This window comes from Nerophis lumbriciformis, linkage group LG38 (assembly GCF_033978685.3).
Source record: "Nerophis lumbriciformis linkage group LG38, RoL_Nlum_v2.1, whole genome shotgun sequence".
Taxonomy (NCBI): Eukaryota; Metazoa; Chordata; class Actinopteri; order Syngnathiformes; family Syngnathidae; genus Nerophis; species Nerophis lumbriciformis.
This window is the reverse complement of record NC_084585.2, coordinates 5538546-5561552: the sequence shown is the minus strand read 5'-3', so window position 1 is coordinate 5561552 and position 23007 is coordinate 5538546. Positions and strand designations below refer to the sequence as shown.

Sequence of the window (23007 nt, the reverse complement as noted above, 5' to 3'; positions counted from 1 at the left end):
CAAAAGAACCCGATAGGACTCCTTCTTTAGCCTGACGGCATCCCTCACCGCCGGTGTCCACCAACGGGTTCTAGGATTACCGCCATTATTTATCTTATTTAATTTAATTAATTTTTTTTTAAAAGGACCTTATCTTCACCATACCTGGTTGTCCAAATTAGGCATAATAATGTGTTAATTCCACGACTGTATATATCGGTATCGGTTGACATCGGTATCGGTAATTAAGAGTTGGACAATATCGGAATATCAGATATCGGCAAAAAAGCCATTATCGGACATCCCTAATTGTAACCTGTTTTTATGGGCTTGCCTCTTTGTGATGTTAAGTTCCTGTTATAAGCTGTTATACAGTATATGCCTTGAGCTCTTATTTTGAAGACGCTAAGAGCGGAAGTGGTGACACGTTGTAGTGGAGCGGAGGTTTTTGAAAGAAAGGAAATAAAGTAGTAAAACTGGAGCCTCCGTGTTTGTTATTTTGTAGTTTTATACAGTATAGGCGACATATATAAACCCTCAGTTACATTGGTGGCAGCGGTGGGATTATATATGTCGCCTATACTCAGGGCCGCCCCGTGGCATAGGCCGTATAGGCAAATGCTAAGGGCGCCGTCCATCAGGGGGCGCCACGCCAGTGCCACAAATGTTGGAGAAAAAAAAAAAAAAAAGTTGGTATTATTATTTCTAAATACAAAAAATAATCCCACGTTAATTAAAATGCAAAGTAAAGCCTATATAATAGAAATATTATTATTATTATTATATTACTATTATTATTATATTACGGTGCGCCCCCTCCCTTCCCGTATCATGACTCTTTTTGGACGTCACCACATCAAAAAATCAACACAAGATGTCAAAACGGCCAAAACTGTCAGGTGCCCAGGGAAGAAAAAAGAGAAAAGAAGAGGAGGAGAAACGAGAAAAAGACAAGAGGTAGCAGGTAGGTAACGTTAGCCTACATGAAATTATTTGTCTGTTACAGAATGTGATAGTAACCTGGCTTTTTAGCATTAAGCTAATGTTACATGACTCGGCAATTGCTAATCAATAAATAGCTAGTTCTGTTTTAACGTCGGGTTAATATTGTGGAGGGGGCTAAATTGTTATGGAAAATAATAATGTAACGTTAGGTAATTACAGTACTCCCACCTTACATTCCTCAGGGACATTTGTATTAGATCTTTTAAGCAGGTGTTTTTTGTTTACATTGTTATTGCCTTCTGGTTAGCTAATGTTTGCCCTGCAGGTAATAGTCACTTTTCCACCCCTTTATATATTAGGTATAGTTGTAAGCCTAGTTGTTAAAGTGCACATCATTAATGTTAATTAAGCAATATGTATGTAAAAAATATTGTATTTCATATATTAATTTTTTATTTTTTGCATTCATTTATTTATTCATATTTTTTTTTTATCTTGTTAACTATTCTGATTGTTAATTTGCTTTCTTTAAGTAAAAAAAAAGGTCAAAGACAAAGCTATTCGGTTTCTTGTGAGTATATACACTTCACTGCCGATGGGGGGGGGGGCACCTAAAATCTTGCCTAGGGCGCCAGATTGGTTAGGGCCGGGCCTGCCTATATTGTATAAAACTACAAAATAGCAAACACGGAGGCTCCAGTTTTACACGAGAACCACTTTATTTCCTTTCTTCTTTTTTTTTCAAAACCTTTATTTATAACATTTAACATTTACATACAATTAAAAAAATAATAATAATAAAAACAAGTACAGAAATAGTCCAAAACAGCGCCAGGGGGTTTGTAAACTAAATACTTTATTTCCTTACTTTCAAAACCTCCGCTCCACTACAACGTCTCACCACTTCCGCTCTTAGCGCCTTCAAAATAAGAGATCAAGGCACATACTGTGTAACAGCTTATAACAGGAACTTAACATCACAAAGAGGTAAGCCCATAAAAATAGGTTACGCTATTCTGAATGTTGCTGGGTCGGGTTTGGTTTTGGAATTGGAATTGCATTATTATGGTATTGTTGTGTATTGTTTTGTTGGGTTGATTAATAAAAAATTAAATAAATAAATAAAATAAAGTAAATAATATCAATATGCGTATATTTGTGGACAGCACTGCATAAGAACAAAGAGACAAGAGCATAACAGGAAAATGACCGATACAATGGAAAGTGTATGTCATGAACCGTCATGTCACTTTTCTACCAGCAGAGGCCGCTGTGATACACACCAATCCAGTCCAATGTCCTTACACTTTTTAACATGATCAAGCAGTGTTTTTCAACCTTTTTTGAGCCTAGGCACATTTTTTTGCGTTGAAAAAAATACGGGGGCACACCACCAGCACAAATCACTAAACAACTGAACTCAGTTGACAATAAAAAGTCGTCATCGCAATTGTTGGATATGACTTTAAACCAGGCCCGGCCCTAACCAATCTGGCGCCCTAGGCAAGATTTTAGGTGGCGCCCCCCCACATCGGCAGTGAAGTGTATATACTCACAAGAAACCGAATAGCTTTGTCTTTGACCTTTTTTTTTTTTACTTACAACTATACCTAATATAGAAAGGGGTGGAAAAGTGACTATTACCTGCAGGGCAAACATTAGCTAACCAGAAGGCAATAACAATGTAAACAAAAAACACCTGCTTAAAAGATCTAATACAAATGTCCCTGAGGAATGTAAGGTGGGAGTACTGTAATTACCTAACGTTACATTATTATTTTCCATAACAATTTAGCCCCCTCCACAATATTAACCCGACGTTAAAACAGAACTAGCTATTTATTGATTAGCAATTGCCGAATCATGTAACATTAGCTTAATGCTAAAAAGCCAGGTAGCTATCACATTCTGTAACAGACAAATAATTTCATGTAGGCTAACGTTACCTACCTGCTACCTCTGTCTTTTTCTCATTTCTCCTCCTCTTCTTTTCTCTTTTTTCTTCCCTGGGCACCTGACAGTTTTGGCCGTTTTGACATCTTGTGTTGATTTTTTGATGTGGTGACGTCCAAAAAGAGTCATGATACGGGAAGGGAGGGGGCGCACCGTGCGTGGGGAGGAGGGGGGGCGTAATGTTGTAACAAATAATATTTCTATTAAATAGGCTTTACTTTGCATTTTAATTAACGTGAGATTATTTTTTTTATTTAGAAATAATAGTAACAACTTTTTTTTTCTTTTTTTTTTCTCCAACATTTGTGGCACTGGCATGGCGCCCCCTGATGGACGGCGCCCTTAGCATTTGCCTATACGGCCTATGCCACGGGCCGGCCCTGCCTGTCACATCACGTTCTGACTTATTTTGACTTTTTTGGTGTTTTCTTGTGGGTAGAGTTTTAGTTATTGTCTTGCGCTCCTATTTTGGTGGCTTTTTCTCTTTTTTTTGGTATTTTCCTGTAGCAGTTTCATGTATTTGAGCGCTATTTCAAGAATATTTCAGTTGTTTTCATGCTTCTTTGTGGGGACATTGTTGATTGTCATGTCATGTTCGGATGTACATTGTGGACTCCGTCTTTGCTCCGCAGTAAGTCTTTGCTGTCCTCCAGCATTCTGTTTTTGTTGACTTTGTAGCCAGTTCGGTTTTAGTCTCGTTCTGCATAGCCTTCCCTAAGCTTTAATGCCTTTTCTTAGGGGCACTCACCTTTTGTTTATTTTTGGTTCAAGCATTAGATACCTTTTTTACCTGCACCCTGCCTCCCGCTGTTTCCGACATCTACAAAGCAATTAGCCACCGGCTGCCACCTACTGATATGGAAGAGTATTACACGGTTACTCTGCCGAGCTCTAGACAGCACCGACATTCAAAAACAACACATCATTTGCAGACTATAATTACTGGTTTGCAAAAATATTTTTAACCCAAATAGGTGAAATTAGATCATCTCCCACAGCACACCAGACTGTATCTAACGGCACAACGCGGCACAGTGGTTGAAAAACACTGGACTACTGTATAATGCATATGTTCCTTTTTCACTGTACTTGAATGTATAATAGACTGTATTTATATTATTCACATGTGAATAATGCTGTATAATAGACTGTATTTATATCATTCACATGTGAATAATGCTGTATAATAGACTGTATTTATATTATTCACATGTGAATAATGCTGTGTAATAGACTTTATTTATATTATTCACATGTGAATAATTCTGTATAATAGACTTTATTTATATTATTCACATGTGAATAATTCTGTATAATAGACTGTATTTATGTTATTTACATGTGAATAATGCTGTATAATAGACTGTATTTATATTATTCACATGTGAATAATGCTGTATAATAGACTGTATGTATACTATTCACATGTGAATAATGCTGTATAATAGACTGTATTTATAATATTTACATGTGAATAATGCTGTATAATAGACTGTATTTATGTTTTTCACATGTGAATAATGCTGTATAATAGACTGTATATATATTATCCACATGTGAATAATGCTGTATAATAGACTGTATTTATATTATTCACATGTGAATAATGCTGTATAATAGACTGTATTTATATTATTCACATGTGAATAATGCTGTATAATAGACTGTATTTGTGTTATTCACATGTGAATAATGCTGTATAATAGACTGTATTTATGTTATTCACGTGTGAATAATGCTGTATAAGAGACTGTATTTATATTATTCACATGTGAATAATGCTGTATAATCGACTGTATGTATACTATTCACATGTGAATAATGCTGTATAATAGACTGTATTTATATTACTCACATGTGAATAATGCTGTATAATAGTCTGTATTTATATTATTCACATGTGAATAATGCTGTATAATAGACTGTATTTATATTATTCACATGTGAATAATGCTGTATAATAGACTGTATTTGTGTTATTCACATGTGAATAATGCTATATAATAGACTGTATTTATATTATTCACATGTGAATAATGCTGTATAATGGACTGTATTTATATTATTCACATGTGAATAATGCTGTATAATAGACTGTATTTATACTATTCACATGTAACTAATGCTGTATAATAGACTGTATTTGTGTTATTCACATGTGAATAATGCTGTATAATAGGCTGTATTTATAGTATTCACATGTGAATAATGCTGTATAATTGACTGTATATATATTATTCACATGTGAATAATGCTGTATAATAGACTGTATTTATATCAACATGTGAATAATGCTGTATAATCGACTGTATACTATTCACATGGGAATAATGCTGTATAATAGACTGCATTTATACTATTCACATGTGAATAATGCTGTATAATATACTGTATTTGTGTTATTCACATGTGAATAATGCTGTATAATAGACTGTATTCATATTATTCACATGTGAATAATGCTGTATAATCGACTGTATTTATGTTATTCACATGTGAATAATGCTGTATAATAGACTGTATTTGTGTTATTCACATGTGAATAATGCTGTATAATAGACTGTATTTATGTTATTCACATGTGAATAATGCTGTATAATAGACTGTATGTATACTATTTGCATGTGAATAAGGATGTATAATAGACTGTATTTATATTATTCAGATGTGAATAATGCTGTACAATAGACTGTATGTATACTATTTGCATGTGAATAAGGATGTATAATAGACTGTATTTATATTATTCACATGTGAATAATGCTGTATAATAGTCTGTATTTATATTATTCACATGTGAATAATGCTGTATAATAGACTGTATTTATATTATTCACATGTGAATAATGCTGTATAATAGACTGTATTTGTGTTATTCACATGTGAATAATGCTGTATAATAGACTGTATTTATGTTATTCACATGTGAATAATGCTGTATAATAGACTGTATTTATGTTTTTCACATGTGAATAATGCTGTATAATAGACTGTATATATATTATTCACATGTGAATAATGCTGTATAATAGACTGTATTTATATTATTCACATGTGAATAATTCTGTATAATAGACTGTATGTATATTATTCACATGTGAATAATGCTGTATAATAGACTGTATTTATATTATTCACATGTGAATAATGCTGTATAATAGATGTATTTATATTATTCACATGTGAATAATGCTGTATAATAGACTGTATTTATGTTATTCACATGTGAATAATGCTGTATAATAGACTGTATATATACTATTCACATAGCATACCAAAGTGCTTTTTTTTTTAATTAACTGTAACTGTCTCATTTCATATCCCTTTTTTCTGGCGTCATTTCCCAAGTGGTCCGTAGACTTAAAGGAACTGCGCTTGGGTTCTTAGCTGGATCTTTTTTAAGAAACTATTGCGTGCCTGCATTGTTTTAGTTCCACAGGAAAGAGTGACGTGGCTCTGCTATTCTCCTCTAAAAGAGAAGTAGTTTGGTGCCTTATATACATTTGCATATGTGGACTTATTACACACTTAGGCTAACAACATTTGACGTTCTGTCCTCTGTTACTTTTTGTTTTGTCTACCGAGAGGAAACGTGACAATCGAGAGAAGCTGAGATTGTTGTTGCTTCTGGCTTATGTGATTGTTTTGACAAAAAAATCATATTTTCCCAGTTCCTCCCACATCACAGTACGGTATTTGAAACACGAGCCTCTGTACACAGCTCCAGACTTCTTGGCAAAGCTCGGCTGGCTCCAGCTTTTTAAGGATCGGGTGGTCTTTTATCCAGAGACCCCATCGATGCACCTTTATGCCACCTTCTAATGTTTATCCATGCCATTTTTAGAGAAGAAAAAACAGGGCGGGAAGGTCTCCTCGGTTATGACTTCCTCAGCATAAAAATAATACCGTTTGATCCTGACTTTCCAGTCAGAGTATTTTCTTATTACAACACAGTCTTCAGATAAACACCCTGAAACCAAAAAGCAGACATCTGCAGTCCTGCACTGCAAATAACGACAAACTCCACCCTTTCAGTGCGGGGCCTCTAAGAGGAGCCACGTGTGTCTCAGTCATGGAAAATTGTGTGTAAGCAGCTGAGACGTGGCTGTGTACAAATGTATTATTATATTGCTTTTTGAAGTGGCACATCTGTAAAAGTATTGATCGTAACCGGCGGCACATGCAGTGAATGTTAGTCATCACCATTGACGTAGGTTTTGAGAGGATTTTAAAAATTCTACTGAATTTGCATTAAATCAGGTTGTTTTAGCTAATAATCATGCTGCAAGATCTAGCATGTTGCATTCAATGTTTATTCCTGTCAAGACTGGGACCAGTTTGTTCTCCCGAGGTGCAAGTGAATTGGACCAGATGTGGCGTGAAGGTGAATACATGATTTATTTAAACACTATAACTACAAAAAAAAGTTGATGGCGGAGGGTGTGTCAGTCGATGGCGGAGGGTGTGTCAGTCGATGGTAGAGGATGTGTCAGTCGATGGTGGACGGTGTGTCAGTCGATGGCGGAGGGTGTGTCAGTCGATGGCGGAGGGTGTGTCAGTCGATGGCGGAGGGTGTGTCAGTCGATGGTAGAGGATGTGTCAGTCGATGGTGGACGGTGTGTCAGTCGATGGTGGAGGGTGTGTCAGTCGATGGCGGAGGGTGTGTCAGTCGATGGCGGAGGGTGTGTCAGTCGATGGTAGAGGATGTGTCAGTCGGTGGTGGACGGTGTGTCAGTCGATGGTAGAGGATGTGTCAGTCGATGGTGGACGGTGTGTCAGTCGATGGCGGAGGGTGTGTGAGTCGATGGCGGAGGGTGTGTTAGTCGATGGCGGAGGGTTTGTCGGCGGAGGGTGTGTCAGTCAATGGCGGAGGGTGTGTGAGTCGATGGTGGAGGGTGTGTCAGTCGATGGTAGAGGATGTGTCAGTCGATGGTGGACGGTGTGTCAGTCGATGGCGGAGGGTGTGTCAGTCGATGGCGGAGGGTGTGTCAGTCAATGGCGGAGGGTGTGTGAGTCGATGGTGGACGGTGTGTCAGTCGATGGCGGAGGGTGTGTCAGTCGATGGCGGAGGGTGTGTGAGTCGATGGCGGAGGGTGTGTTAGTCGATGGCGGAGGGTGTGTCAGTCGATGGCGGAGGGTGTGTGAGTCGATGGTGGAGGATGTGTCAGTTGATGGTAGAGGATGTGTCAGTTGATGGTGGACGGTGTGTCAGTCGATGGTGGACGGTGTGTCAGTCGATGGCGAAGGGTGTGTCAGTCGATGGTAGAGGATGTGTCAGTCGATGGTGGACGGTGTGTCAGTCGATGGCGGAGGGTGTGTCAGTCGATGGCGGAGGGTGTGTCAGTCGATGGCGGAGGGTGTGTCAGTCGATGGCGGAGGGTGTGTGAGTCGATGGTGGAGGGTGTGTCAGTCGATGGTAGAGGATGTGTCAGTCGATGGTGGAGGGTGTGTCAGTCGATGGCGGAGGGTGTGTCAGTCGATGGCGGAGGGTGTGTCAGTCGATGGCGGAGGGTGTGTGAGTCGATGGCGGAGGGTGTGTTAGTCGATGGTGGAGGGTGTGTCAGTCGATGGCGGAGGGTGTGTGAGTCGATGGTGGAGGGTGTGTCAGTTGATGGTAGAGGATGTGTCTGTTGATGGTGGACGGTGTGTCAGTCGATGGTGGACGGTGTGTCAGTCGATGGCGAAGGGTGTGTCAGTCGATGGTAGAGGATGTGTCAGTCGATGGTGGACGGTGTGTCAGTCGATGGCGGAGGGTGTGTCAGTCGATGGCGGAGGGTGTGTCAGTCGATGGCGGAGGGTGTGTCAGTCGATGGCGGAGGGTGTGTGAGTCGATGGTGGAGGGTGTGTCAGTCGATGGTAGAGGATGTGTCAGTCGATGGTGGAGGGTGTGTCAGTCGATGGCGGAGGGTGTGTCAGTCGATGGCGGAGGGTGTGTCAGTCGATGGCGGAGGGTGTGTCAGTCGATGGTAGAGGATGTGTCAGTCGATGGTGGACGGTGTGTCAGTCGATGGCGGAGGGTGTGTCAGTCGATGGCGGAGGGTGTGTCAGTCGATGGCGGAGGGTGTGTCAGTCGATGGCGGAGGGTGTGTCAGTCGATGGCGGAGGGTGTGTGAGTCGATGGTGGAGGGTGTGTCAGTCGATGGTAGAGGATGTGTCAGTCGATGGTGGAGGGTGTGTCAGTCGATGGCGGAGGGTGTGTCAGTCGATGGCGGAGGGTGTGTCAGTCGATGGCGGAGGGTGTGTGAGTCGATGGCGGAGGGTGTGTTAGTCGATGGTGGAGGGTGTGTCAGTCGATGGCGGAGGGTGTGTGAGTCGATGGTGGAGGGTGTGTCAGTTGATGGTAGAGGATGTGTCAGTTGATGGTGGACGGTGTGTCAGTCGATGGTGGACGGTGTGTCAGTCGATGGCGAAGGGTGTGTCAGTCGATGGTAGAGGATGTGTCAGTCGATGGTGGACGGTGTGTCAGTCGATGGCGGAGGGTGTGTCAGTCGATGGCGGAGGGTGTGTCAGTCGATGGCGGAGGGTGTGTCAGTCGATGGCGGAGGGTGTGTGAGTCGATGGTGGAGGGTGTGTCAGTCGATGGTAGAGGATGTGTCAGTCGATGGTGGAGGGTGTGTCAGTCGATGGCGGAGGGTGTGTCAGTCGATGGCGGAGGGTGTGTCAGTCGATGGCGGAGGGTGTGTCAGTCGATGGCGGAGGGTGTGTCAGTCGATGGCGGAGGGTGTGTGAGTCGATGGCGGAGGGTGTGTCAGTCAATGGCGGAGGGTGTGTCAGTCAATAGCGGAGGGTGTGTGAGTCGATGGTGGAGGGTGTGTCAGTCGATAGTAGAGGATGTGTCAGTCGATGGTGGACGGTGTGTCAGTCGATGGCGGAGGGTGTGTCAGTCGATGGCGGAGGGTGTGTGAGTCGATGGCGGAGGGTGTGTTAGTCGATGGCGGAGGGTGTGTTAGTCGATGGCGGAGGGTTTGTCGGCGGAGGGTGTGTCAGTCAATGGCGGAGGGTGTGTGAGTCGATGGTGGAGGATGTGTTAGTCGATGGTGGAGGGTGTGTCAGTCGATGGTGGAGGGTGTCTCAGTTGATGGCGGAGGGTGTGTCAGTCGATGGCGGAGGGTGTGTCAGTCGATGGTGGACGGTGTGTCAGTCGATGGTGGAGGATGTGTTAGTCGATGGCGGAGGGTGTGTCAGTCGATGGTGGAGGGTGTCTCAGTTGATGGCGGAGGGTGTGTCAGTCGATGGCGGAGGGTGTGTCAGTCGATGGTGGACGGTGTGTCAGTCGATGGTGGAGGATGTGTTAGTCGATGGTGGAGGGTGTGTCAGTCGATGGTGGAGGATGTGTTAGTCGATGGCGGAGAGTGTGTCAGTCGATGGCGGAGGGTGTGTCAGTCGATGGTAGAGGATGTGTCAGTCGATGGTGGACGGTGTGTCAGTCGATGGCGGAGGGTGTGTCAGTCGATGGTAAAGGGGGTGTCAGGCAGTCGATGGCGGAGGGTGTGTCAGTCTATGGTGGAGGGTGTGTCAGTCGATGGCGGAGGGTGTGTGAGTCGATGGCGGAGGGTGTGTCAGTCAATGGCGGAGGGTGTGTCAGTCGATGGCGGAGGGTGTGTCAGTCGATGGCGGAGGGTGGCGGAGGGTGTGTCAGTCGATGGCGGAGGGTGGCGGAGGGTGTGTCAGTCGATGGCGGAGGGTGTGTCAGTCGATGGCGGAGGGTGTGTGAGTCGATGGCGGAGGGTGTGTCAGTCGATGGTGGAGGGTGTGTCAGTCAATGGCGGAGGGTGTGTGAGTCGATGGCGGAGGGTGTGTCAGTCAATGGCGGAGGGTGTGTCAGTCGATGGCGGAGGGTGTGTGAGTCGATGGTGGAGGGTGTGTCAGTCGATGGTAGAGGATGTGTCAGTCGATGGTGGACGGTGTGTCAGTCGATGGCGGAGGGTGTGTTAGTCGATGGCGGAGGGTGTGTTAGTCGATGGCGGAGGGTGTGTCAGTTGATGGCGGAGGGTGTGTCAGTCGATGGTGGAGGGTGTGTCAGTCGATGGTAGAGGATGTGTCAGTCGATGGTGGACGGTGTGTCAGTCGATGGCGGAGGGTGTGTCAGTCGACCGCCAGCCAGGCATTAAAAAAATGGACATAAAAATGAGCGATCACCAATCTTCACTATGACGTGACTTTTTGTCACTTGATTGACTGCTAGCTGCTGCCAGATCATTATTAAGAAAAAACGACCGACAGGAAGACGAGAAACATTTTTTTTAATTTCAACAGACTCTCGCGCCATACCTGTCGTCAAAACTCTAAAGACCGACCGCACAGTTCCTGTCTTCACAATAAAAGCCCTGCTCCATCCTGCCTGCGCTAACAAAAATGTATTTCTTCTAAAGTGCATAAAAAGGAGTATGGAAGCTGGACAAACTTTCATGTGGTATTGGACAGAAAGGAGGACTTTTTTTTCTCTCCTCCATTTGAAAATGTGGACATTATCATCACTACTGTCTGATTCCAGACCTTCGTAACTTAGATTCAATATCCCTCTTCAAATCAAGACTCAAACACAATGCAGACAAGGTAGGTACACTAGACAAAAGTATTGGGACTCTTCAGACTACCACTGGACAAAAGTATTGGGACACTTAGGACAAAAACTGGACAAAAGTATTGGGACACTTACGACTAACACTGGACAAAAGTATTGGGACACTAAGGACTAACAATGGACAAAAGTATTGGGGCACTTACACTAGACAAAAGTATTATGGCCCCTTATGACGAAAACTGGACAAAAGTATAGGGACACTTGGGACTAAAACTTGACAAAAGTATTGGGACACTTGTGACTACCACTGGACACAAGTATTGGGACGCTTATACTGGACAAAAGTATTGGGACACTTGGGACTACCACTGGACAAAAGTATTGGGACACTTACGACTACAACTGGACAAAAGTATTGGGACACTTAGGACTACAACTTGACAAAAGTATTGGGACACTTCGGACTACCACTGTACAAAAGTATTGGGACACTTACGACTAAAACTGGACACAAGTATTGGGACAGTTAGGACGAAAACTGGCCAAAAGTATTGGGACACTTGGGACTACCACTGGACAAAAGTATTGGGACACTTACGACTACAACTGGACAAAAGTATTGGGACACTTTGGACTAATAGTAGACAAAAGTATTGGGACACTTAGGACTACCACTGGACTAAGGTATTGGGACGCTTACACTGGACAAAAGTATTGGGACACTTACACTGGACAAAAGTATTGGGACACTTAGGACTACAACTTGACAAAAGTATTGGGACATTAAGGACTAAAACTGGACAAAAGTTTTGGGACACTCAGGACTACAACTTGACAAAAGTATTGGGACACTTAGGACTACCACTGAACAAAAGTATTGGGACACTTTGGACTAATAGTAGACAAAAGTATTGGGACACTTAGGACTACCACTGGACTAAGGTATTGGGACACTTACACTGGACAAAAGTATTGGGACACTTACACTGGACAAAAGTATTGGGACACTTAGGACAACAACGTGACAAAAGTATTGGGACATTAAGGACTAAAACTGGACAAAAGTTTTGGGACACTTACGACTAACACTGGACAAAAGTATTGGGACACTAAGGACTAACAATGGACAAAAGTATTGGGGCACTTACACTAGACAAAAGTATTATGGCCCCTTATGACGAAAACTGGACAAAAGTATAGGGACACTTGGGACTAAAACTTGACAAAAGTATTGGGACACTTGTGACTACCACTGGACACAAGTATTGGGACGCTTATACTGGACAAAAGTATTGGGACACTTAGGACTACAACTTGACAAAAGTATTGGGACATTAAGGACTAAAACTGGACAAAAGTATTGGGACACTTAGGACTACAACTTGACAAAAGTATTGGGACACTTCGGACTACCACTGTACAAAAGTATTGGGACACTTACGACTAAAACTGGACACAAGTATTGGGAAAGTTAGGACGAAAACTGGCCAAAAGTATTGGGACACTTGGGACTACCACTGGACAAAAGTATTGGGACACTTACGACTACAACTGGACAAAAGTATTGGGACACTTAGGACTACAACTTGACAAAAGTATTGGGACACTTAGGACTACCACTGAACAAAAGTATTGGGACACTTCGGACTAATAGTAGACAAAAGTATTGGGACACTTAGGACTACCACTGGACTAAGGTATTGGGACACTTACACTGGACAAAAGTATTGGGACACTTACACTGGACAAAAGTATTGGGACACTTAGGACTACAACTTGACAAAAGTATTGGGACATTAAGGACTAAAACTGGACAAAAGTTTTGGGACACTTAGGACTAAAACTGGACAAAAGTATTGGGACACTTCGGACTACCGCTGTACAAAAGTATTGGGACACTTACGACTAAAACTGGACACAAGTATTGGGACAGTTAGGACGAAAACTGGCCAAAAGTATTGGGACACTTGGGACTACCACTGGACAAAAGTATTGGGACACCTACACTGGCCAAAAGTATTGGGACACTTAGGACTACAACTGGACAAAACTATTGGGACACTTAGGACTACCACTGGACAAAAGTATTGGGACACTTACACTGGCCAAAAGTATTGGGACACGTAGGACTACAACTTGACAAAAGTATTGGGACACTTAGGACTAGAACTGGACAAAAGTATTGGGACACTTCGGACTAAACGTAGACAAAAGCATTGGGACACTTAGGACTACCACTTGACAAAAGTATTGGGACACTTACACTGGCCACAAGTATTGGGACGCTTACACTGGATAAAAGTATTGGGACACTTAGGACTACAACTGGACAAAAGTATTGGGAGACTTACACTGGCCAAAAGTATTGGGACACTTAGGACTACAACTTGACAAAAGTATTGGGACACTTAGGACTACAACTGGACAAAAGTATTGGGACACTTAGGACTACCACTGGAAAAAAGTATTGGGACACCTACACTGGCCAAAAGTATTGGGACACTTAGGACTACAACTTGACAAAAGTATTGGGATACTTAGGACTACAACTTGACAAAAGTATTGGGATACTTAGGACTACCACTGGACAGAAGTATTGGGACACTTACACTGGACAAAAGTATTGGGACACTTGGGACTAAAACTTGACAAAAGTATTGGGACACTTAGGACTAGCACCTGCCAAATACGCGGGCCCGACCAATGCTGCTTGCAGCTTTAATTATTATTATGATTCCAATCAATGCAAGTCATCACAATCATACCAACTTATATTCTTGTCTTAATGAAAGAAAGGAATCTATATGTTGAACTATCATTAAACACATTTAACTTGTTAACCTCTCTGTCATAAATAAATGAATATAAATGATAAGTATGAATGAGGTAGGGCATCTCCACTTGGTCCATTGAAAAGTAGCTGGCCTGCAGAAAAAGTGCTTTAAAACATGGAATAAATACTTATGCACAACACAAGTGAGGTTCTCTATTGCACATCACCAACGTTACATGCCGATGTCTCTCTCTGACTTCTGGAAGTCAGGTGGAGTTCTTGAGACGATCCAATAGAACCGGTTCCTCCAGCCTGTCAGTTAGTTAACTGCAATAGCCTGGGGGGTCCATAGGCCTTTAGGTACGGCCCCGCATTCCTACCCTCTCTCTGGGCCACAAACGAGGAGCCCCTCCTCCTCCTGCTTCGGAGAGGAACACGGTCCATACCATTCTGCCACCACGGGGGGAACACACGGAGCTCGCTGGTGAGAAGCCACACCCTTTCTCTGCTGCCACCCCCACCTGGCGGAGTGTCGGTGGAAACGCCCGCTGGAGGCTGGAGGGCTTGGGAGGAGGAGAGAGAGATCAGTTCTTGGAGAGGCAGCTGATCAGAGGGAGTGGGTGGTGGACACACGCCGCCAACGATGTCTGAAGACTTTCATTAGTGGACAAGACCTGGTTCCTCATGCGTGACGTGAGAACACTCGGGAGGACTTCGCAGAGGAACCAGAAGCCAAAAAAAGGGTTCTTCAGCCGCCTTTGAGAGGAGCGATGTCCTGGTTGTCACCCGTGTCCTGGGCCAAATGGACCTGGACCGCCGTGCGAGGAGGAGAGGAAGGGGAGGAAGGAGAGGAAGGGAGCGAGAAGGTGCCTAGGGAAGAGGAGGAGGAGGAGGATGATGAGGAGGAGCGATCGCAAGGCTGCAGGCAAGAAGGATTTTGGAGTGAGGAGTGTGTGTTGATGTGTGTGTGTGTGTGTGTGTGTGTGTGTGTGTGTGTGTGTGTGTGTGTGTGTGTGTGTGTGTGTGTGTGTGTGTGTGTGTGTGTGTGTGTGTGTGTTTGTGTGTGTGTGTGTGTTGTTGTATTTCTAGCCTTCTTGAGACATGAAGACGGAAAAGTATCTTCCATATGAGGAGGTGTGAACAAGTGAATAACATTGCATCATTTGAAGTGCTCCCCCTCTGGTTAACATATGAAATAACAAGTGTGTGTAAAATATTGGTAGTGCTCCCCCTCTGGTCAACATACGAAATAACAAGTGTGTGTTAAAATTTGAAGGGCTCCCTCTCTGGTCAACAAATGAAATAACAAGTGTGTGTAAAATATTGGAAGTGCTCCCCCTCTGGTCAACATACAAAATAACAAGTGTGTGTGAAAAAAAAAAATTGAAGTGCTCCCCCCTCTGGTCAACATATGAAGTAACAAGTGTGTGTTAAAATTTGAAGGGCTCCCTCTCTGGTCAACATAGGAAATAACAAATGTGTGTTAAAATTTGAAGGGCTCCCTCTCTGGTCAACATATGAAGTAACAAGTGTGTGTTAAAATTTGAAGGGCTCCCTCTCTGGTCAACATATGAAATAACAAGTGTGTGTTAAAATTTGAAAGGCTCCCCCTCTGGCCAACATATGAAGTAAGAAGTGTGGGTTAAAATTTGAAGGGCTCCCTCTCTGGTCAACATATGAAATAACAAGTGTGTGTTAAAATTTTGAAGTGCTCCCCCTCTGGTCAACATATGAAATAACAAGTGTGTGTAAGAAATTGAAAAGCGCCCCCTTTGGCCAAAATTATAAAAAAAAAAAAATATATATATATATATATATATATATATATATATATATATATATATATATATATATATATATATATATATATATGTAAATAGAGACATACTGTAATAACGAAGTAAATAATGAAGATGACAAACCAATTACAAACAAAAAATAAAAAATTTTACTAAAAGCCGTCTTTTAGACTAACTTCTCATAATCTTCCTGTTTCTGTAATATTGCAATATTTTCTCGTGAAATTGTTACTTTTTTTATGTAAAGTTATAATTTTTTTCATGCAAAATGGTGACATTTGTCATATAAAATTCTGACTTTTATCACAATATTGCCAATTTTTGTGTTGTTCTTGTAAAAGAGTGACATTTTTTTGAGTAAAATTCTGATTATTATTATGATATTGCCAAAATGTTACAGTTTTCTCATAAAATCGTGACTTTCGTCGAGTAAAGTTACGACTCTTTTCATAAAATTGCCAAAATGTTAAGCTTTTCTTGTAAAATTGCGACTGTTATTGAGTAAAATTCAAACTTTTATCATAATATTGCACAAATGTTCAGTTTTTCTTGTAAAATTTTGACTTGTGTTGAGTAAAATTACGACTTTTATTACAAACCCCGTTTCCATATGAGTTGGTAAATTGTGTTAGATGTAAATATAAACGGAATACAATGATTTGCAAATCCTTTTCAACCCATATTCAATTGAATGCACTACAAAGACAACATATTTGATGTTCAAACTCATAAACTTTATTTTTTTTTGCAAATAATAATTAACTTAGAATTTCATGGCTGCAACACGTGCCAAAGTAGTTGGGAAAGGGCATGTTCACCACTGTGTTACATGGCCTTTCCTTTTAACAACACTCAGTAAACGTTTGGGAACTGAGGAGACACATTTTTGAAGCTTCTCAGGTGGAATTCTTTCCCATTCTTGCTTGATGTACAGCTTAAGTTGTTCAACAGTCCGGGGGTCTCCGTTGTGCTATTTTAGGCTTCATAATGCACCACTCATTTTCAATGGGAGACAGGTCTGGACTACAGGCAGGCCAGTCTAGTACCCTCACTCTTTTACTATGAAGCCACGTTGCTGTAACACGTGGCTTGGCATTGTCTTGCTGAAATAAGCAGGGGCGTCCATGGTAACGTTGCTTGGATGGCAACATATGTTGCTCCAAAACCTGTATGTACCTTTCAGCATTAATGGCGCCTTCACAGATGTGTAAGTTACCCATGTCTTGGGCACTAATACACCCCCATACCATCACACATGCTGCCTTTTACACTTTGCGCCTATAACAATCCGGATGGTTCTTTTCCTCTTTGGTCCGGAGGACACGACGTCCACAGTTTCCAAAAACAATTTGAAATGTGGACTCGTCAGACCACAGAACACTTTTCCACTTTGTATCAGTCCATCTTAGATGAGCTCAGGCCCAACAAAGCCAACGGCTTTTCTGGGTGTTGTTGATAAACGGTTTTCGCCTTGCATTGGAGAGTTTTAACTTGCACTTACGGATGTAGCGACCAACTGTAGTTACTGACAGTGGGTTTCTGAAGTGTTCCTGAGCCCATGTGGTAATATCCTTTACACACTGATGTTGCTTGTTGATGCAGTACAGCCTGAGGGATGGAAGGTCACGGGCTTAGCTGCTTACGTGCAGTGATTTCTCCAGATTCTCTGAACCCTTTGATGATATTACGGAGCGTAGATGGTGAAATCCCTAAATTCCTTGCAATAGCTGGTTGAGAAAGGTTTTTCTTAAACTGTTCAACAATTTGCTCACGCATTTGTTGACAAAGTGGTGACCCTCGCCCCATCCTTGTTTGTGAATGACTGAGCATTTCATGGAATCTACTTTTATACCCAATCATGGCACCCACCTGTTCCCAATTAGCCTGTTCACCTGTGGGATGTTCCAAATAAGTGTTTGATGAGCATTCCTCAACTTTATCAGTATTTATTGCCACCTTTCCCAACTTCTTTGTCACGTGTTGCTGGCATCAAATTTTAAAGTTAATGATTATTTGCAAAAAAAAAAATGTTTATGAGTTTGAACATCAAATATGTTGTCTTTGTAGCATATTCAACTGAATATGGGTTGAAAGGGATTTGTAAATCATTGTATTCCATTTATTTTTACAGCTAACACAATTTCCCAACTCATATGGAAACGGGGTTTGTATAATACTAGAGGTCGGCATTTTTCGGAGGCCTCAAGAAGGTAACAAATACAAGAAAGTGTGAGCGTGTGTGTGTGTGTGTGTGTGTGTGTGTGTGTGTGTGTGTGTGTGTGTGTGTGTGTGTGTGTGTGTGTGTTCTTGTAATTCTACCCTTCTCGAGACATGAAGAAGGAAAAGTATCTTCCATATGAGGAGGTGTGAACAAGTGCTGACATAAATCAATAACATTGCATCTAATAGAGAATGTGTCATTTGCACCCCTGCTGGTGACATCTATCAAAATGAGGGTGGTCCCAAAAAGGAGGGATTTTTCATATTGACTGTGTGTCGCTTTTTTTATTTTTTTATTTTTTTATTTTTTTATTATTTTTTTTGTCGCTTTTAAAAGTGCTCCCCCTCTGGTCAACATATGAAATAACAGGTGTGTGTTAAAATCTGAAGTGCTCCCCCTCTGGTCAACATATGAAATAACAAGTGTGTGTAAGAAATTGAAATGCGCCCCCTTTGGCCTAAATTAATAATAAAATAAAATAAAAAAGTATATAAAGACATACTGTGATAACTTGAAGTAAATAATGAAGATTAAAAACCAATTACAAACAAAAAATTATTATTATTTTTCTTTAACTAAAAGCAGTCTTTTTCTCACAATGGGTCGACTTTTTTCTTATAAAATTAGGAACAATTTCTCATAATATTTCTGTTTCTGTAATATTCTGTAATATTGCAATATTTCCTCCTAAATATATTACCTCTTTATGTAAAATTATGACTTTTTTAATGTAAAATTATGACTTTTTAATGCAAAATGGTGACATTGGTCATATAAAATTCTGACTTGTATCACAATATTGCCAATAGTTTTGTTGTTCTTGTAAAATGGTGATTTTTTTTTTTTGTAAAATTCTGATTATTTGTCATGTCTGTGTGATCATGTTTTTGTTTTGTTCATGTTCGTTTTGGTTTTTGGACTTTTTGTGCACTTTTGTTTTGTCACCATAGCAACCATTAGTTTTCACCTGTCACGTCACGCACCTGTTTCACATTTTGAGTCACACACCTGTTTTCTCCTATTTCTGGGGCTGAGGTTGCTGAGGTAGTTAAAAAGCTCCTCGGTGGCAAGGCCCCGGGGGTGGATGAGACCCGCCCGGAGTTCCTTAAGGCTCTGGATGCTGTGGGGCTGTCTTGGTTGACAAGACTCTGCAGCATCACGTGGACATCGGGGGCGGTACCTCTGGATTGGCAGACCGGGGTGGTGGTTCCTCTCTTTAAGAAGGGGAACCGGAGGGTGTGTTCTAACTATCGTGGGATCACACTCCTCAGCCTTCCCGGTAAGGTCTATTCAGGTGTACTGGAGAGGAGGCTGCGCCGGATAGTCGAACCTCGGATTCAGGAGGAACAGTGTGGTTTTCGTCCTGGTCGTGGAACTGTGGACCAGCTCTATACTCTCGGCAGGGTCCTTGAGGGTGCATGGGAGTTTGCCCAACCAGTCTACATGTGTTTTGTGGACTTGGAGAAGGCATTCGACCGTGTCCCTCGGGAAGTCCTGTGGGGAGTGCTCAGAGAGTACGGGGTATCGGACTGTCTGATTGTGGCAGTCCGCTCCCTGTATGATCAGTGCCAGAGCTTGGTCCGCATTGCCGGTAGTAAGTCGGACACGTTCCCAGTGAGGGTTGGACTCCGCCAAGGCTGCCCTTTGTCACCGATTCTGTTCATAACTTTTATGGACAGAATTTCTAGGCGCAGTCAAGGCGTTGAGGGGATCTGGTTTGGTGGCTGCAGGATTAGGTCTCTGCTTTTTGCAGATGATGTGGTCCTGATGGCTTCATCTGTCCAGGATCTTCAGCTCTCACTGGATCGGTTCGCAGCTGAGTGTGAAGTGACTGGGATGAGAATCAGCACCTCCAAGTCCGAGTCCATGGTTCTCGCCCGGAAAAGGGTGGAGTGCCATCTCCGGGTTGGGGAGGAGATCTTGCCCCAAGTGGAGGAGTTCAAGTACCTCGGAGTCTTGTCACGAGTGAGGGAAGAGTGGATCGTGAGATCGACAGGCGGATCGGTGCGGCGTCTTCAGTAATGCGGACGCTGTATCGATCCGTTGTGGTGAAGAAGGAGCTGAGCCGGAAGGCAAAGCTCTCAATTTACCGGTCGATCTACGCTCCCATCCTCACCTATGGTCATGAGCTTTGGGTTATGACCGAAAGGACAAGATCACGGGTACAAGCGGCCGAAATGAGTTTCCTCCGCCGGGTGGCGGGGCTCTCCCTTAGAGATAGGGTGAGAAGCTCTGTCATCCGGGAGGAGCTCAAAGTAAAGCCGCTGCTCCTCCACATGGAGAGGAGCCAGATGAGGTGGTTCGGGCATCTGGTCAGGATGCCACCCGAACGCCTCCCTAGGGAGGTGTTTAGGGCACGTCCGACCGGTAGGAGGCCGCGGGGAAGACCCAGGACACGTTGGGAAGACTATGTCTCCCGGCTGGCCTGGGAACGCCTCGGGATCCCCCGGGAGGAGCTGGACGAAGTGGCTGGGGAGAGGGAAGTCTGGGCTTCCCTGCTTAGGCTGCTGCCCCCGCGACCCGACCTCGGATAAGCGGAAGAAGATGGATGGATGGATGGATGGACACCTGTTTTCGTTAATCATGTCTATAGTATTTAAGTTCATTGTTTTCAGTTTGTCGTTCTGACGACATCCCCGCATTTACACTCTCCACACACTTATGACACTTCCTACGCTTTTTCATGCCGTTTTTTCATCCAAGTAAGTTTTCTTTATTCAAGCCATAGTTTACAAGTTTTGTTTAATTGTTCATAGTTTCTGCCAATGTGCAAGTTCTGTGTTTATAGTCTAGCTTTGTACCTCCGCCCCTGTGCGCGCCTTTTGTTTGATCCTTTTCTTTGTAGTTATAGTGTTTAAATAAATCATGTATTTACCTTCACGCCACATCTGGTCCAATTCACTTGCACCTCGGGAGAACAAAACCAAGCCAAAGTCCAAGTCGTGACATTATTAGTGTATTAATGCCAACATTTTTTAAGTTTTCTTATAAAACTGTGACTTTTGTCAAGTAAAATTATGACTCTTTTCATACAATTGTTGTGTGTCAACACGCACGGTCACACGCAACACACACAACACAACACAACACACATGATCATACACAACACAACACACACGGTCACACACAACACAAGTTTTGTGGATGTTTGACAAATTGTCCAAGCACTGTGCATAATTCAAAATGACCCCCATTTGAATCCATTACAAAGCATGATGGGAAAAAAAACTCAACTCTCTCCACACTTCCATTTCCAATTCCATGTTTGGTGCATTTCAGCTGTGTGATATTTCTGATTGATTACACAACTTTAAGGAGGTCGTCACAAAGTAAACAATGTAGAAGTCAAACTTTCACATACTCTTAATATCCAGTTGTATTCACTTTGTTGGATATAATATATAAATATGTACAAACGTTTGTACACATATTGTTACTTTACGTACAGTCGTGTGTTGTTTAGCCACATGCGGTGTAAAAGTGTGTATTTAGATCATGTAGTGAAGACAAATGTGTGGTGGAAACACAACTTCCTGTTTTCTCAGTAGAAACACATCAGCAGCTCTTACACTTTGTGTTAAATGTTGATGATCTAACCAATCTGGCGCCCTAGGCAAGATTTTAGGTGGCGCCCCCCCCCCCCCACATCGGCAGTGAAGTGTATATACTCACAAGAAACCGAATAGCTTTGTCTTTGACCTTTTTTTTTTTTACTTACAACTATACCTAATATATAAAGGGGTGGAAAAGTGACTATTACCTGCAGGGCAAACATTAGCTAACCAGAAGGCAATAACAATGTAAACAAAAAACACCTGCTTAAAAGATCTAATACAAATGTCCCTGAGGAATGTAAGGTGGGAGTACTGTAATTACCTAACGTTACATTATTATTTTCCATAACAATTTAGCCCCCTCCACAATATTAACCCGACGTTAAAACAGAACTAGCTATTTATTGATTAGCAATTGCCGACTCATGTAACATTAGCTTAATGCTAAAAAGCCAGGTTACTATCACATTCTGTAACAGACAAATAATTTCATGTAGGCTAACGTTACCTACTTGCTACCTCTGTCTTTTCTCGTTTCTCCTCCTCTTCTTTTCTCTTTTTTCTTCCCTGGGCACCTGACAGTTTTGGCCGTTTTGACATCTTGTGTTGATTTTTTGATGTGGTGACGTCCAAAAAGAGTCATGATACGGGAAGGGAGGGGGCGCACCGTGTTACACCACTATTTGGAGTAAAAGTTACATCACTACTTGGAGTAAAAGTTACATCACTACTTGGAGTAAAAGTTACATCACTATTTGGAGTAAAAGTTACAGTCACTACTTGGAGTAAAAGTTACACTACTATTTGGAGTAAAAGTTACAGTCACTACTTGGAGTAAAAGTTACACCACTATTTGGAGTAAAAGTTACAGTCACTACTTGGAGTAAAAGTTACAGTCACTACTTGGAGTAAAAGTTACATCACTACTTGGAGTAAAAGTTACATCACTACTTGGAGTAAAAGTTACAGTCACTACTTGGAGTAAAAGTTACACTACTATTTGGAGTAAAAGTTACAGTCACTACTTAGAGTAAAAGTTACAGTCACTACTTGGAGTAAAAGTTACATCACTATTTGGAGTAAAAGTTACAGTCACTACTTGGAGTAAAAGTTACAGTCACTACTTGGAGTAAAAGTTACAGTCACTACTTGGAGTAAAAGTTACATCACTATTTGGAGTAAAAGTTACAGTCACTATTTGGAGTAAAAGTTACAGTCACTACTTGGAGTAAAAGTTACAGTCACTACTTGGAGTAAAA

At 42.2% G+C, this 23007-nt stretch overlaps 1 protein-coding gene across 2 annotated transcripts in view; it reads left to right on the top strand.

The window, feature by feature from the left end:
- Positions 1-23007, top strand: part of tacc1 (transforming, acidic coiled-coil containing protein 1) — a 94693-nt gene that overhangs the window by 41776 nt on the left and 29910 nt on the right. The window contains exon 1 of one of the 2 annotated variants that reach the window (XM_061932785.2): positions 14776-15099. The exons of the other annotated variant lie outside the window; for it this stretch is intronic. Coding sequence (XP_061788769.1) covers positions 14945-15099 — 155 coding nt within the window. The 5' untranslated portion in view covers positions 14776-14944. Of the gene's footprint in view, positions 1-14775; positions 15100-23007 lie in introns of those variants that run through there. 2 annotated transcript variants of the gene reach the window in all.